The sequence below is a fragment of the Argopecten irradians genome, chromosome 13, assembly GCF_041381155.1.
Source record: "Argopecten irradians isolate NY chromosome 13, Ai_NY, whole genome shotgun sequence".
In the NCBI taxonomy this organism is placed as follows: domain Eukaryota; kingdom Metazoa; phylum Mollusca; class Bivalvia; order Pectinida; family Pectinidae; genus Argopecten; species Argopecten irradians.
Genome location: NC_091146.1, coordinates 9826162 through 9843454, shown reverse-complemented (window position 1 = coordinate 9843454; position 17293 = coordinate 9826162). Strand labels below are relative to the sequence as shown.

Sequence of the window (17293 nt, the reverse complement as noted above, 5' to 3'; positions counted from 1 at the left end):
AACTGTCGAAAACAGATATATCTAGATATATATATCCCATGAAAAGTTACATTATATAAGACCACGATCGAGAGCTTCGTGGGTAGCGATAGGCCAAGGACGTCTCCTTGCAGGCAGTGTATGGGATTTGCAAATTATTTAGTCTAGATAAAATAAATTATTATTCTAATTACTGGATTATGTAAATAATGAATGTACTTACAATATTTCCAACGTTGGGCATTTTTTATTTCGCTATAATTAATATCGATGCTGATATCGTTTGTGCGATGAGATGAGATGAGGAGGTTTTGCAGAGTCATCTAATTTTCCCTGTCGACACCAAAATAAAACTTGTATTGTAAGATAGTGACCGTGTATTGTGTGTATCCTGCAACTATTTCATTATACATACAGAAGATGGTATTAAAAACGAAAGCAAATTGCCTGTTATTTACACGATTTCGCTCAAAACGAAACGCTTCTTTGATGATCAAGAAAAGATACATTCACTAAACCGAATGAGTGTGTACTCTTTTTACTACCGTGGGAAATATGTAAGCGACGTCATTCCGGCGATTGTGACATCACTGTTTGGCGGGACTGACTGCCGTTTCATTCACTCCTACTAAAAGTGACGTCACTGGAATGTTCTGGATCAAGTCATCAAATTTAGAAATTGAATCAAACGAAAGAAATTAAACATATATTTACTGACGTCGTAATATTTTCCTATTGCAACTGTTACAGGAAATTCTTATTTATCTGGTATCGAGTTCTATGCCCGACTAATGTCGATATCAATGCTGAAAATGCATTGTTTCTTGATATTGTTCCGCTTCTTTTGTTGACTATAAATTCGTAAAATGAACGTAACCCTCGAAGGGCGTCAGAGCGCTTGTTTTCAAGGGGAATAAACACCGTAGTGATAAAGACCTTCCAAGTATGGCAACAGTGAATATTTGCATCAGGGAAATAGGGACACAAAAAGTAGATTTTCTCCAAAAGTTAGTAAGTTACACTACATTAGTTTTGCTGGAACACTTAAAAAATCGTTCTGATTTCAGAACAATTGGAATTATGAAGATATCTCTTACAGTATTTTTATTATTATTATTATATATAATGTAAGTAAATTATGACCTTCACCTCTCGTCATAGTTGACGATGACAACACATTCAACTAAGCTTAGGACGAAATAAGCTTCGTACCTATCGAAATAAACTGTAAGTACATCGATTACTGTTGCACTTATACTTATAACATAAAAAGCATACATAATATGTAGTGTGAATCTTATAACACATCGTTATAATACTAAAACTTACATTTGAATGTTCAAAGCAATCAGCTGATCTTTACAGCTATAAAATTGAACGTAAACAAATAGATTATCAAAACAAGATTACAATAAACTTCATCAAGTATGATGAACTATAATTCACTTCGTTACATTGCCCCCGTTTTTAAAAACATTGTCGTCCGCGACAATATTGGGACATTAAATTTAAATACATAGTTAACATTTGTATGTAATAATAAGATGGTTAAAATTAACTTTCATCAAGTCCACCATCTAACAAGATCTACTTCTGTTCCTTTAAATTAATCACAAACTTACCACAGACTCATTACATAGTTCTTCACATGATATATAGATAATATTCTTATCCTTAGCTTACTGTTCAACAACAGACTAATTGACTTGACAATAATATAACAATAAAAATGAAAATGGCAGTGTTCAATCTGCTGAATAACTTACTATAATAAGCGACCAATGCTCTGAAACAATTTCAGATGCAACTTTACAAAAGGTAGCATTCTATTTTGAAAATAGCACAGCATACTATATAGATATTTAAGAATTTTAACAGATTGCAAAACTTTCCTGGTATATATTACACTAAAATTTCTGGTAAAGAAAAGTTCATTCACAAAATGCATAACGCTTATAATCAGACAACCGCGCGCGCGATGTTGTCATCACAATTCTTGGTCTTTCCTTGTAAACAGCTCTGCGGTCACAAGTAATGATACAGTATAGGTATTCCTCGTCCAATCAAGGTTATGTCTAAATGGTCTGGTCATTCCCGTCAATTTAGATATTGATGAAAATCTTGTTACGGATAACCGTTAACATCCACTTTAATGTTTCAGATTACTGATGAAGTTTATGGTGAAGATTAATGTTTAAAGGTTTATGTTAGATCAATCTTCTTTCTGCATACAAATGGCAGGCTTGTAAGAGCGTTGAACATCTGGTAGGCGCAGCTCTGTGTCCGTGACTTCCCTCATCTGGCCAGGAAGAGGAAACCAGGATACTTCTTCGCAAAGCCTGTGTCTCCCATCTGATGCACACATATCGGACGCAGTTGCTTTACCAAGGGCTCCACGGGGAATCATACCCAGTCCGTCCAGGGAAAGGGTTATTGGATAATTACCAGGGATTCCAACCCCAACCTATATAGATCCGCCAAGTATGTAAAACCATCGTGGAAACTGGACAAAAACTTCACCCAGCAAGGCTATAGGCCGGTTACCGGTCGGTGAAACAACAGCTGCATTCTTCTTATATTTTCACTCCTCGTATGTACTTGTTATAATGTAATAAACAAAAGTACAAAAGTCCTAAGTCGCTGTCAATAGTCTGTGTTCGATTTGTTCTTTGTAACACCTCTGTTGCAGCTACGACTTCAGTATTCTCATCTACCACGTCATCAATATTCTCGTCTGGAGGTCGCACTTCTTCCTCTGGTTGTCATAACCAATATATATTCACCTTTGGTACGGCTTAAGTAAATCACGATGAATAGTTATAATCTTCAAAGTAGGACTCTTCTGAACCCTATAGATCAGGTCCGAAACTCAAATCAACACTAAGTATGGTTCTTCCTGTCGGATGGATGTCTAGCTTCTGTTATATTGTTATACCCTTCACTTCCCATGAGTGGAATACAGTCCACAGTCCCAATCGTATCTAGTTTTCCGACACGTTTCTGCTTGTAGAATTTGCCATATCTCTCTGTTTCTGTTGACAGTTTCTCTGGATATGACCCTCCATCTTACAATAAAAACAGACGACATCTTTCCAATTTTTCCTCTGACTTGTCCCGTTCCCTTGTTGATATTGACTTTTAGTGTTATTCTTTTGTGTTCCTTTGTCCTCCTTCTGTGCTCTTACAACGTTGTTATTATTTCCTCTCCTTTTTCTGCCGGATTGAAAAGCTTCATATTCTATTGCTATTCGGACTGCATCTTCTATCGTCTTTGATTTTCCCTGATGCACAGCCCACTCCATGTCAGTATCATTAAGTGCATCTATGAATCCATCCAGACATAACTGTTGTCGGACATTCGTAGATGCCGTTGGGTAAGCCATCCGCACTAACTTCCTAACCTCATGCGATAATTCCGGAAGTGTCTCGTTCCGCTTTCGGATTCTGGTCTTAAGTTGTACCCTGTATACCTCTGATTGGTTTTCAGGTTCAAATCGTGCAGTCAGTGCTGAAACCAATTGGTTATAACTCTGTGAATCTTCGTCACTCATATCACTAAGTACGCTCTGTGCTGTTCCTCTCAATGATACAGCTAATTCTAACGCTTTTTCTTCTTCATTCCATCGGTTAAGCCTTGCAATGATTACAAAATGTGCCAAATAATCCCTCCAATTTGTTGTCCCGTCATATGTTGCAGCTTTCCTTTGCCTTAGGCCTCCATGGCCTCTATCGGTCTCATGGTACCTTACACTCCCAGTAGATCCAGTACGTGGCACACTGGCAACATCCTCGCGCACAGCTGCAGAAACATTTTCTCTTCTACTGGCGCCGGCGCCTATAAACGTCTTCTGCCCATGCTCTCCCTGGGCATGGCGTGCTAATGTTCCAATCTCTTGTGTCCACTCGGTATTTGGTAGGGCCCCCTCCCCCAAATACCCGGCTCTAGTGTCTCTGCACTGAGAACCAACATCCGGTCTATCCCGCTGTTCTGAGTCTCTCCATTCCCGCGTCCGGGAAGGCCCTTCAGCGTCCGCACGGGCCATCGGATCATCTTCTGATAATGCCTGTCCATATCTCATAGAATCAGGCCGTTGTGAATCCAGTGACTGGCTACTTCTAAATTCCAGTCGCTGACGTACCATGTCCCTTCTCAGGTCTTCCAAAGCCGTATGCAACAGTTTAACTTCATGACGTAAACCCTCATTTTCCCTCTGAAGACTGGTATTATATTCCGGTTCGTGTACATTACTCTGGTGAGTCCCCAGTCCACTATCTGTACGCGTAAGTCGTAGCTGAACCTCGCCACTAGGTGTTCCATTTATATATCTCGTCTGTGGGAGTAGCGAACTCCCGGCACCGGGTTCTGGTATAGGATCCGTAGGGACGGTAGGGCTATGCCTACCTTGCTCCTCGTCACCCCCAAAGTCCATCGTCTCAGTGTGAAATGAAGCAGAAAACGTCGCTGTTCAATAGCTTGTATATCTCAAATGAACAATATGCCAATATGTTGTTGTTGTTACTTAAACCCTCAAAAGCTCAGATATTACGCAGCTGATAACAGCTAAGTTCCGGAAAATGGTATCGCCTCAGATAAGATCGGATGTGTTCATCAAAGAATCATCCCACCGCTGCCACCAATGTAACGATTTCCGCCTCCGGTCCTCTCGTAGGGTCTCTTCGTCAGTATAACGAAAGTGGTAGTCGCAGACTACCTGGAATGTCACATACAAATTTCTTATCCAGGCGTCTCCGGAGCACAGCTGTCTTCTGGACTATGGGTTTCTCAGTTAGATTTAGTCTGAGTAGTAGTCATTATTGTAATATCAATGAATAACAAAGGCCAGTTTTTAAGTATAAATGTTATTATTAAGAAATCATCAGAGTTAACTTACAATATGCAATATACAATATAATAGCAACCTCATGAAATCTCTGACTAGAATAAGTGAAGTTCAAAGAACAACTTTAACTTGCAACTAATATAAGGGTACGAGCCTCAATCCATCCACAGATAAACTCACAATAAATATGAATTAACAGAGAACATAGAAACTCTCTCTAGGGATAATAAATAATATAAGTAATATTGATCTTTGGCAAATAGCTAAAACTATAATCCCCAATAAAGAGGTAATTTATAATATTGGGAAATAATTACAGATAAACAGATTTATTAAGAGAGAATAGATCGACGTTGTCCTATGATAGTGTTATCAAAGTACCAAAGTTCGTTACTAATTCTAATAACAAGTCTATAATTCCACTGGTTAAAAATCACTATCATTAAATGTGATAACCTATCACTGGCCTATTATATAAGAGTAATAATAGTGCTATATAACGTTATAAATATAATACTGGCTTATATATAGATAGACAATACTTAATAAGTTTTAAGGCAACACGAATCGTGATGCAGATCCAATAAATAGCATGTATGTATATTACTAGTGATAACACCAAGTAATAACCATTACGTACATTTCTATTCAATACGACTATGGTTGGGGTGAACCCGATGCCGGTCGAATGACTACTGGCTGCCCAGCGCATGAAACCAGGTATTTATACCCCTAAGCTGTCAGTGACAGCCACGCGGCTGTCAGTGACAACCCAGTGACAGCCCGAAGCTGTCATTTGGAAGCCGCTGGCAACCGGAAGCTGTCATCGTAACCAAGTTACGCCAAGAAACTAACAATCCTTACGACTATTAATATAGTTCCTAATGAAATACTAAAATCATTAACTTAGATAATTTATACAATAACTATAACATATTTCCAACTCAATAATATTCCGGAAATCATACAAAATCTAGAAGAGCCGGATACGACTCTAAATTTACTAGTTTGGCTCAAACGCCGGTCGACCTTCACCGTCATAGTTGACAATGACAACACATTCAACTAAGCTTAGGACGAAATAAGCTTCGTACCTATCGAAATAAACTGTAAGTACATCGATTACTGTTGCACTTATACTTATAACATAAAAAGCATAATAATATGTAGTGTGAATCTTATAACACATCGTTATAATACTAAAACTTACATTTGAATGTTCAAAGCAATCAGCTGATCTTTACAGCTATGAAATTGAACGTAAACAAATATATTATCTAACAAGATTACAATAAACTTCATCAAGTATGATGAACTATAATTCACTTCGTTACAATATATACTAGTTATATACAAAGGCAAACATTTCCATAAATACTAGTTATATACAAAGGCAAACATTTCCATAAATACTAGTTATGTGATAACGTATTTATATATATTACGTAGCCAAGTACATTCATTTATCCCATAAATACTAGTTATTTGATAACAAATTTATATATAAACGTAGCCACGTACATTTATTTATCCCATATATACTAGTTATTTGATAACAAATTTATATATAACGTAGCCAAGTACATTTATTTATCCCATATATACTAGTTATTTGATAACAAATTTATATGTAAACGTAGCCAAGAACATTTATTTATCCCATATATACTAGTTATTTGATAACAAATTTATATATAACGTAGCCAAGTACATTCATTTATCCCATATATACTAGTTATTTGATAACAAATTTATATATATAACGTAGCCACGTACATTTATTTATCTTATAAATACTAGTTATTTGATAACAAATTTATATATATTACGTAGCCAAGAGCATTTGATAACAAATTTATATATATAACGTAGCCAAGTACATTTATTTATCCCATATATACTAGTTATTTGATAACAAATTTATATGTAACGTAGCCAAGAACATTTATTTATCCAATATATATACTAGTTATTTGATAACAAATTTATATATAACGTAGCCAAGTACATTTATTTATCCCATATATACTAGTTATTTGATAACAAATTTATATATAACGTAGCCACGTACATTTATTTATCTCATAAATACTAGTTATTTGATAACAAGTTTATATATATTACGTAGCCAAGAACATTTATTTATCCCATATATACTAGTTATTTGATAACAAATTTATATATAACGTAGCCACGTACATTCTATTTATCTCATAAATACTAGTTATTTGATAACGTATTTATATATATGACGTAGCCACGTACATTCTATTTATCACATAAATACTAGTTATGTGATAACGTATTTATATATATGACGTAGCACGTACATCCTGTTTATCCCATTAATACTAATTATGTGATAAATAAAATCTTACATTCGTGGCTACGTAATATAAAATGAATTAAACTCGTTAAAGGTTCGTGGCATATCAAATTATTAAATACGTTAAAAAATTCCATGTTACATAGCCGCAAGTGTAAAATAACCTCTTTATACATGTAACATATTTCTCGGGTGTTAGTGTCGTTCAGAAGCAATAGAACGTTTTAACGACTTCCGTTGTTCCACATGTCCTCACGTACTTACAAGAAGTTCAGCGCGAAATTCAAACTGCCTCTATGGTATTACGTGTGTTATGTAGTATATAATATATATGGTGTATTTTATGAATCCACACAGCACACATGTGTTCACAGGAGGTTCAGAGTTCCAGCCAAGTATCCAGTATAATGTCTATATAGTCTTTATGTTCCAAGTAAAGTAAAATGTCAAATCAAACTAGCGTTACAACAGGTCACGTGATATCGTCAAGCCAGTCCTGCAGTAATCGGGCACGTGATCTTACGCCAGGTCTCCGGTCTTTCACTTAAATAATGAGAAAAAACGGGGTAACATAACACCAACTATACAAAACCTGTATATAACTGTAAAGTTACTGTGAGTTATCGATTATGATATTAGGATGTCTTTTATTAATTCAGTATAATTGTAACTTCCATTTAACATCAAATGCATTTGGTCTGTTTGATTGTTTGACAAAATATATGAGCCGAAACAACGCCTACAAATTTGGATTTGCTCTTCAGGATTCTGTATTTTATTTTTCATGATGGTAATGAGAAGAAGAGTTAGAATTCGAAAACTTCCGCTCTTACAATCATTTACCATTAATTTTAATAAAATGATAACTCATGCGATCGATGTGTTTCGTAAGTCAGTCTATAATTGTAAGCGAAACACCCATAAAATCGATTACTCTGAAGGTTTTAAACAATACAACAAGAGTAAATGATTGTTCTCCAATTGACAGATCAAATTGTCAGAAATCACCTGCGGAATTTCTTCAACATAAAAAGAACGATTTTTTTTATTCAGTTATTTTGATCGGTATAAAAATACGCCTTATTAGTTAGAATTACCATTCATACATCACCACTGTATGGTAATGACACCGGAACTAGGTACCCCCTGAAGCGAGAGTGAGAAAATCATGATTTGAACACAGGTAGCATTGTCCCTTTTACCTCGATTTTGAGATGCTTTTGAATACTGACGTTTGGCACACGTGTTTCCGAATATATCAGCAACACAATTATATATAAATGGTTTTGAAGAAGTGCCGCAAAAAAAACCTCCGAGATAAACATTTGTAATTAGCCGTACACATCCTCCTTCGCTATGTGCCGTACACCATTACGATTTGGACGAGCCTTTTGACATAAATGAGACGAGGTGAGAAGTATTTTCCTTGTGAATCTACCTTTATATATTATAATAGAGTAATGTAGTACTAAATTATGCATTTATGGGCGATGGAAAGTTCTTTTCCAGCATCTGTTTTAACGACATGCGATTTATGTCCATACTTCCCTTAGTGTGGTGGCATCTTCACATCAGTCAAGTTTTTTTTGCGACATTTCTCGAAAACCATTTATATATCATTGTGTGATATATTCGGAAACACGTGTACCAAACGTCAGTATCCAAAACATCTCTCAATGCAGATAAAACCGACAATTTTACCTCTGTTCAAATCCTGATTTTCACACTCTCGCTTTAGGGGGTACCGGAGGGAGTACTGGTGGGGGTACCGGTAATTCTGGTGTCATTACCATACGGTGATTGAAAATGATGTCTATAATAAGAGAATACACATATAGGTATTCATTTCAAATAAATACAACATACCTTGTACACTTTCACACTTCCATTAAAAAAACCCAGCCACACCTCATCATTTGTCGTTATGGTGATGGAATACGGTACATAATCCTGTGTCGGTAGTATGGTAGTCATGGGGACACAGTCTCTGTACAACAGCTGGACACTCCTACTGTAGGCCTCACATATAATGATACTATCATAAAGGGCCGAAGATTAAGTATATTCCTTAAAATCCAACTGTTTCAGAAAACCATTCGTGAACAAGTGTAATTCAATCAACCGTTAGAGTCTGACTGATCATCATGGATTGTCCTAAACATCCGGGGTCTCAGATAGTATTGGTATGTGTCACATGTGGTACCACTCTGGTATGTGTGGAATGTATGACGGCCGACATACACAAAGGTCACGTGTTCGAGAAACTGCGGGAAGTGTCAGGCGACATCAAATCAAAAAAACTAGTACCGGAAGAAGCCGAACACTGTCGATTTGCTTCGAGTCTAGAATCGGATATAAATGAGATGATGAAAATAAAACAACAACAAGAAAATGATCATAAGGAAAGGGTAAACCTAATCGATAAACAAAAGGCAGAAATCATCGACGCTGCTACTAAGATGGCCGAAAGTTTAAAATCTCAATTCGAGGCTGTGACGCAAAATAACTGTGTTCAACTGCAATGCGGAACTGACAAGGTTTCAGAAAAATTAGAAAACGTTAAACAGCACTGCGAAAAAGTTAAACGTGTAATTGATGAAAAAGACGACATCACAGTGATAGAAGATTCACAAAAACTGGAAGAAACAGACTGGATACGGGATCCACTTCCTAAATTAGAGACCATCGATTTTACTCCAGGGAAGGTGAATGATAGACAGTTGAAACTGATGTTTGGTGGTACGGCCTCCGAGATGGAGGAACTAGCTTCATTACAGGGAGCCCAGATAGCGACGGATGTGTCACTGTCAACTGCCAAAGAATCCCATTTTCTCGATAGTGTCATCCGTCAAGGAGAAGAACTGGTCCCGGTCACGTCATTTCAACGCTCAACGTCTACGCCTGTTACCCAGATGTGTAGTAGCTGTCCAGATAAAGCCTGGATAAGAAGTCGCGGTGAAAGGGATATAACTCTAAGAAGCAAACGGGGATACAGAGAGAAAACTGTGAAGTTCAACTCCCTTTTAGGTGGTATGACTATTGTTAATGACGATACACTATTGATATGTGGATTAGAGGACAGAGATATTAAACAGGTCAAACTGTCCACTGGAATGATCAACTCTCTCTTCTCCAATGGGAAGGTCACATCACTCTTCTGCACTGGGGAGTTGTACCCGGGGTACATCTGTATGTCACCTGATGGTGACCTCTACGTAACACTGGTGGACCTGCAGTCTGACTTCAACGTCACCGCCAATAGTGAGAGAGTACTGGTCCGATACTCTGCCCAGGGAGAGGAGAAAGGGCGCGCTAATCATGACAGACGAGGAAATGTCCTGTTTATCTATCCTACGAGAGTGAGGACCAATGGTGACGTTGTTGGTGTGATCAACGATACAGACAAGTACAACAGTCACCTGGTTCTACTGAATACAAACCTGACGTTAAGGTTACGGTATCTAGGTAACGGCAAGGTCGTGTCGGGGGAGGAGAGGTTTGATACTACAAACTACAAACCGGATACGGAATATGCCATCACCGACTTCATCTTCGGCCCATTAGATAGTATCATTATATGTGAGGCCTACAGTAGGAGTGTCCAGCTGTTGTCCATAGACTGTGTCCCCATGACTACCATACTACCGACACAGGATTATGTACCGTGTTCCATCACCATAACGACAAATGATGAGGTGTGGCTGGGGTTTTATGATGGAAGTGTGAAGGTGTACAAGGTATGTTGTATTTATTTGAAGTGAATACCTATATGTGTATTCTCTTATTATAGACATCATATTCAATCAGAGTGTAGCGGGATTGGACTGGGTCGATCATCGGTGACCAGGTAGCTCAGTCGGTAGAGCACTCGGCTAGTATTCTGAGGGTCCCGGGTTCGAATCCCGGTCTGGCCGCTACATTTTCTCCTCTCCTGTTACAAAATTGGCGCCCAACTAAATAACCCACGGTGGTGGTGTTTGGAAGGATCTCGTGTGTCTTCGAGGGCGAAGACTTCGAGAAAGGAGTGAGGAGTGTAGCGGGATTGGACTGGGTCGTTCATCGGTGACCAGGTAGCTCAGTCGGTAAAGCACTCGGCTAGTATTCTGAGGGTCCAGGGTTCGAATCCCAGTCTGGTCGCTACATTTTCTCCTCTCCTGTTACACACCGTATGGTAATGACACCGGAACTACCGAGAGTGTGAAAATCAGGATTTGAACAGAGGTAAAATTGTCGATTTTATCTGCATTTAGAGATGTTTTGGATACTGTTATTTGGTACACGTGTTTCCGAATATATCACACAATGATTTTCGAGAAAATGGTTTTCGAGAAGTGTCGCAAAAAAAAAAAAAAAAAATGACAGATGTGAACATGCCACCACACTAAGGGAAGTATGGACATAAATCGCATGTCGTTAAAACAGATGATGGAAAAGAACTTTCCATCGCCCACAAATACATAATTTAGTACTACATTACTCTATTATAATATATAAGGGTAGATTCACAAGAAAATACTTTCATCCCGTCTCATTTATGTCAAAAGGCTCGTCCAAATCGCAATGGTGTACGGCACATAGCGAAGGAGGATGTGTACGGCTTATTACAATGTTTATCTCGGAAGTTGTACGGCACATACAAATGTAGGACTTTATATGAAGGGAGTTGTACGGCACATACAAATGTAGTACTTTATCTGAAGGGAGTTGTACGGCACATACAAATGTAGTACTTTATATGAAGGGAGTTGTACGGCACATACAAATGTAGTACTTTATATGAAGGGAGTTGTACGGCACATACAAATGTAGTACTTTATCTGAAGGGAGTTGTACGGCACATACAAATGTTGTAGTACTTTAGTATTTATTGAAGGGAGTTGTACGGCACATACAAATGTAGTACTTTATATGAAGGGAGTTGTACGGCACATACAAATGTAGTACTTTATATGAAGGGAGTTGTACGGCACATACAAATGTAGTACTTTATCTGAAGGGAGTTATACGGCACATACAAATGTAGTACTTTATATGAAGGGAGTTGTACGGCACATACAAATGTAGTACTTTATATGAAGGGAGTTGTACGGCACATACAAATGTAGTACTTTATATGAAGGGAGTTGTACGGCACATACAAATGTAGTACTTTATATGAAGGGAGTTGTACGGCACATACAAATGTAGTACTTTATATGAAGGGAGTTGTACGGCACATACAAATGTAGTACTTTATATGAAGGGAGTTGTACGGCACATACAAATGTAGTACTTTATCTGAAGGGAGTTGTACGGCACATACAAATGTAGTACTTTATATGAAGGGAGTTGTACGGCACATACAAATGTAGTACTTTATATGAAGGGAGTTGTACGGCTTATAGTATCTATTATATATCTTTTCAGTGATGGGATGATGAAATCTAAAAGGATAACTATTTAAGACTTAAGGTAATTCATCTTATGTATCGTTATTACATTATTAATGTTACTAACAGTTTACAATCATGCGTAAAATTGTGGGCTTTTTTCTCGTAATTGCAACATAAAGACACTTACAAATCGCTCTAATTTCGTTCCCACTAACTAATTAGGTTATCGTTTGTAGATCCAATTATATTCAATATCCACGAAATTGTCGAGGTGATATTGCCTTTTACTAAGATATATATATTTTGGTATCTGATCCATTGTCAAGTTTAGAAATAAAAATGATTAAGATGATGATGATGGAAATCATAGAATGATGATGATATATATGATGGTTGTGATGATGATGAGTTATGATGATGATATGAGTAAGATGTTTGAGAATGAGTGTGATAGCGATACGGAATGTGAATAAGAATGAAAGTATTTAGATAACTGTTGTTTATTGCACATTAAAAAGAAATAAAAACAAAAAAACAAACAAATAAAAATAGCTCAACGCGAAGCCGCAAGAATTATTACTGGTTTTCTTTCATTAAGTATGTGAATGGCAGAATTATTTAATTGATATATTAGAAACTTGAATGTTGATATAACGAAAGTGTTGATCATATAAACCAAAGTATTTTCAGACATCAATTGATAAAGTCCAGCAAAAGATTTTATAAAAATGTAAATTTTGTATTTAATGTTATCTGACTGAGAAATATATGTAGATTCATCAAACAAACATTACATGTATAATTTTACACCTCATTTATTATCTTCATGATGATTACCGATATCGAGGTAACTATAAGCCGTACCGTTCGTTTGCTATGAGCCGTACACCCTCCAATCAAAATATTAGCTATGAACCGTACACCATCGAGATTCTATATTGTTCCCATAACATAAATAGATGGCGCCAGTAAATATATAGCGCTTTAATTGTATTCCGGATATAGTTTACCGGGCCGTATCCGTTTGTAACGTTTTACGTCACCCTCTCTCTTTCCGCCTGTTTTTCTCTAGTAAACAACGTGTGTGTAACTGTGGCTTCCTTTTGTTACTTACTAGATGGGGCTGAGAAGTAATTTTCTTGTGAATATACCCTAATAAATCATAATAGAGTAATGTAGTACTAAATGATGTATTGATGGGCGACGGAAGGTTCTTTTCCCATCTGTTTTAGCGACAGGCGATTTACATCGGTACTTCCCTTGGTGTGGTGGCATGTTAACATCTGTCTGGTTTTTTTTTGGCGACACTTCTTGAAAACCATTTATATATCATTGTGTTGCTGATATATTCGGAAACACGTGTGCCAAACGTCAATATTCAAAAGCATCTCAAAATCCAGAAAAAAAGCGATAATTTTACCTCTGTTCAAATCATGATTTCCTCACTCTCGTTTCAGGGGTACCTAATTCCGGTGTCATTACCATATAGTGTTGATGTATGAATGGTAATTCTAACTTGTATGACGTATTTTCATACTGAACGAAACAACTGAAAAAATCGTTCTGTTTATGTTGAAGAAATTCCTCAGGTGATTTCTGTCTATTTGATCTGTCAATCGGAGAACAATCATTTACGCTTGTTGTATTGTTTAAAACCTTAAGAGAAATCAATTTTATGGGTGTTTCGCTTATAGACTGACTTACGAAACACATCGATCGCATGAGTTATTATTTTATGAAAACTAATGGTAAATGATTGTAAGAGCGGAAGTTTTCTAATTCTAACTCTTCTGCTCATCACCATCATCAAAAAAATAAAATACAGAATCCTGAAGAGCAAATCCAAATTCGTAGGCGTTGTTTCGGCTCATATCTTTTGTCAAACAAACAAACAAACCAAACGCAGTTGATGTTAAATGGAAGTTACAATCATACTGAATTGATAAAATACATCCTAATATCATAATCGATAACTCACAGTAACTTTACAGTTATATACAGGTTTTGTATAATTGGTGTTATGTTTTTTCTCATTATTTAAGTGAGAGACCGGAGACCTGGCGTAAGATCACGTGCCCGATTACTGCAGGACTGGCTTGACGATATCACGTGACTTGTTGTAACGCTAGTTTGATTTGACATTTTACTTTACTTGGAACATAAAGACTATATAGACATTATAATGGATACTTGTCTGGAACTCTGAACCTCCTGTGAACACATGTGTGCTGTGTGGATTCATAAAATACACCATATATATTAGATACTACATAACACACGTAATACCATAGAGGCAGTTTGAATATCGCGCTGAACTTCTTGTAAGTACGTGAGGACATGCGGAACAAAGGAAGTCGTTAAAACTTTCTATTGCACGCGAACGACACTAACACCCGAGAAATATGTTACATGTATAAATAGGTTATTTTACACTTGCGGCTATGTAATATGGAATTTATTAAACGTATCTAATAATTTGATATGCCACGAACCTTTAACGAGTTTAATTCATTTCATATTACGTAGTCACGAGTGTAAGATTCTATTTATCACATAATTAGTATTAATGGAATAAATAGAATTTACGTGGCTACGTAATATATATAATTACGTTATCAAATAACTAGTATATATGGGATAAATAAATGTTCTTGGCTACGTAATATATATAAATTTGTTATCAAATAACTACTATTTATGAGATAAATAAATGTACGTGGCTACGTTATATATAAATTTGCTATCAAATAACTAGTATATATGGGATAAATAAATGTACTTGGCTACGTAATATATATAAATACGTTATCACATAACTAGTATTTATGGAAATGTTTGCCTTTATATATAACTAGTATTTATGGAAATGTTTGCCTTTGTATATAACTAGTATTTATGGAAATGTTTGCCTTTATATATAACTAGTATTTATGGAAATGTTTGCCTTTATATATAACTAGTATTTATGGAAATGTTTGCCTTTGTATATAACTAGTATAATGGAAATGCTTGCCTTTGTATATAACTAGTATATATGGAAATGTTTGCCTTTGTATTCTTCACATACAGGACTCTTTCTTTTATTTATTTCTGTATAATTTCTCTATTTTCTCTGTGTATGCATATGTTGCGTATTTGTGCGTGCGCACGTGTATGTTGTGTGAAGGGGGTGTGTCTGTGTATTTAAAGAAATAATGATGATAGAATAAGGATGAAGGTAATATTTAGAAAAACAAATTGAAGATATGATGATTATGATGATGATGATGATGATGGTAAATTTAAATATAAACTTTATTTATGTTACATCGAATACGAAAAAAGTTATACAACTTATGTAAATTACTCTCGATGGCCCGAATGTAAGAGCGCGAGGGATCTTAGAGTGGGAGAAAACCGGAGTGCCCGGAGAACACCCACGTGATCGGGTATGTGACCACAAACCTTTTCAGGTCCGTGCTGGGGATCGAACCCCGGCCGGTTAGGTGAAAGGCGAGTGGCTTAACCACTACATCACCCGATCACCCACAGGATGATGGTAATAGTATAATGAAGAGGATGAGGATGATGATGATGATGATGATAATGATGGCATTATCTATGAAGGTATGATGATTGTGCAATGATGATGATGATGACAATAATGATATGACGAATATGATAAAAATTTATATGAAAGGGTGATGATTAGGATGATATGATGGTGGTGGTGGTGATGATGATGTTGATGATGATGATGGTAGGTTATGATGAATGATGTGAAGGTAGATTGTTGCAATTCTGCTTTATTAGTATATCCAGAAGAAATTCGAAATGCTTTAAAAAATAAACAATTGCAAAAAAGTTCTCATAGAAATATAGATAAAACTTTCAATTTTGTTTCTATATAAGAGTGCCAAAATCAGGTTCGGCCTGGGGAATATGATATATATGTATGTTAAAATCCATACAGTATATGTTAGTATATCTATAGTATTCCGTTGGTGTCAATCCAACTTTATTGAAGAAACTGTCTAGTAATCATCTGTAGTAGCCATCTATATGCAACTGTTTTTGCAACATTTGGTTATCAATAGCAGCATTTGTCTTTGATTTGGTTTTCGCATTCCGATATATATGCATAATGTACGATAACCATGGCACAAGTATCTTGAGTGTAAATTAAAATTGTCAAGAAATGAAATGTGTTTTATTTTCACTTGTAATTATACAACTTAATTCAAGTAACATTATCAATACGAAAGTAAACAAGAGGCCCGTGGTTCTTAACGGTCATCTGACTATTGGCACAATACACCATAGTCATTTAAAGATTTTAGCCATTTTTGACCCCTGTGATCTTGAATGAAGATCAAGGTCATTTTTTTAAACCAATATGGTAGCCCTTCATCCCAGCATGTCACAGGCCCAATCTCAGGTCTCTAGGCCTCTTAGTTATTCACAAAAAAATTGTTTCAAGATTTTAGCCTATTTGACCCCTGTGACCTTGGATGAAGGTCAAGGTCATTGATTTTAACAAACTTGGTAGCTCTTCATCCCAGCATGACAGGCCCAATATCAGGTCTCTAGGCAGGCCTCCTAGTTATTCTCGAGAAGTCTTTTAAAGATTTTAGTCTATTTGACCCCTGTGACCTTAAATGAAAGTCAAGGTCATTCATTTGAACAAACTTGGTAGCCCTTCATCCCAGCATGCTACATGCCCAATATCAGTACCCAGGGCACTCTGGTTCTTCAGAAGAAGCCGTTTTAAGATTACAGCTTTTTTGATTCCTGTG

At 36.5% G+C, this 17293-nt stretch overlaps 1 protein-coding gene across 1 annotated transcript; it reads left to right on the top strand.

Annotated features, from left to right (window-relative positions):
* Positions 1 to 9298: 9298 nt before the first annotated feature.
* Positions 9299 to 16667, top strand: LOC138305459 (uncharacterized). The gene is made up of 2 exons (XM_069245693.1): positions 9299 to 10883; positions 14561 to 16667. Exons 1-2 carry the CDS (start codon positions 9372 to 9374, stop codon positions 14561 to 14563), a joined length of 1515 nt encoding a protein of 504 aa, XP_069101794.1. The 5' UTR covers positions 9299 to 9371; the 3' UTR covers positions 14564 to 16667.
* The last annotated feature ends 626 nt before the right edge of the window (positions 16668 to 17293 follow it).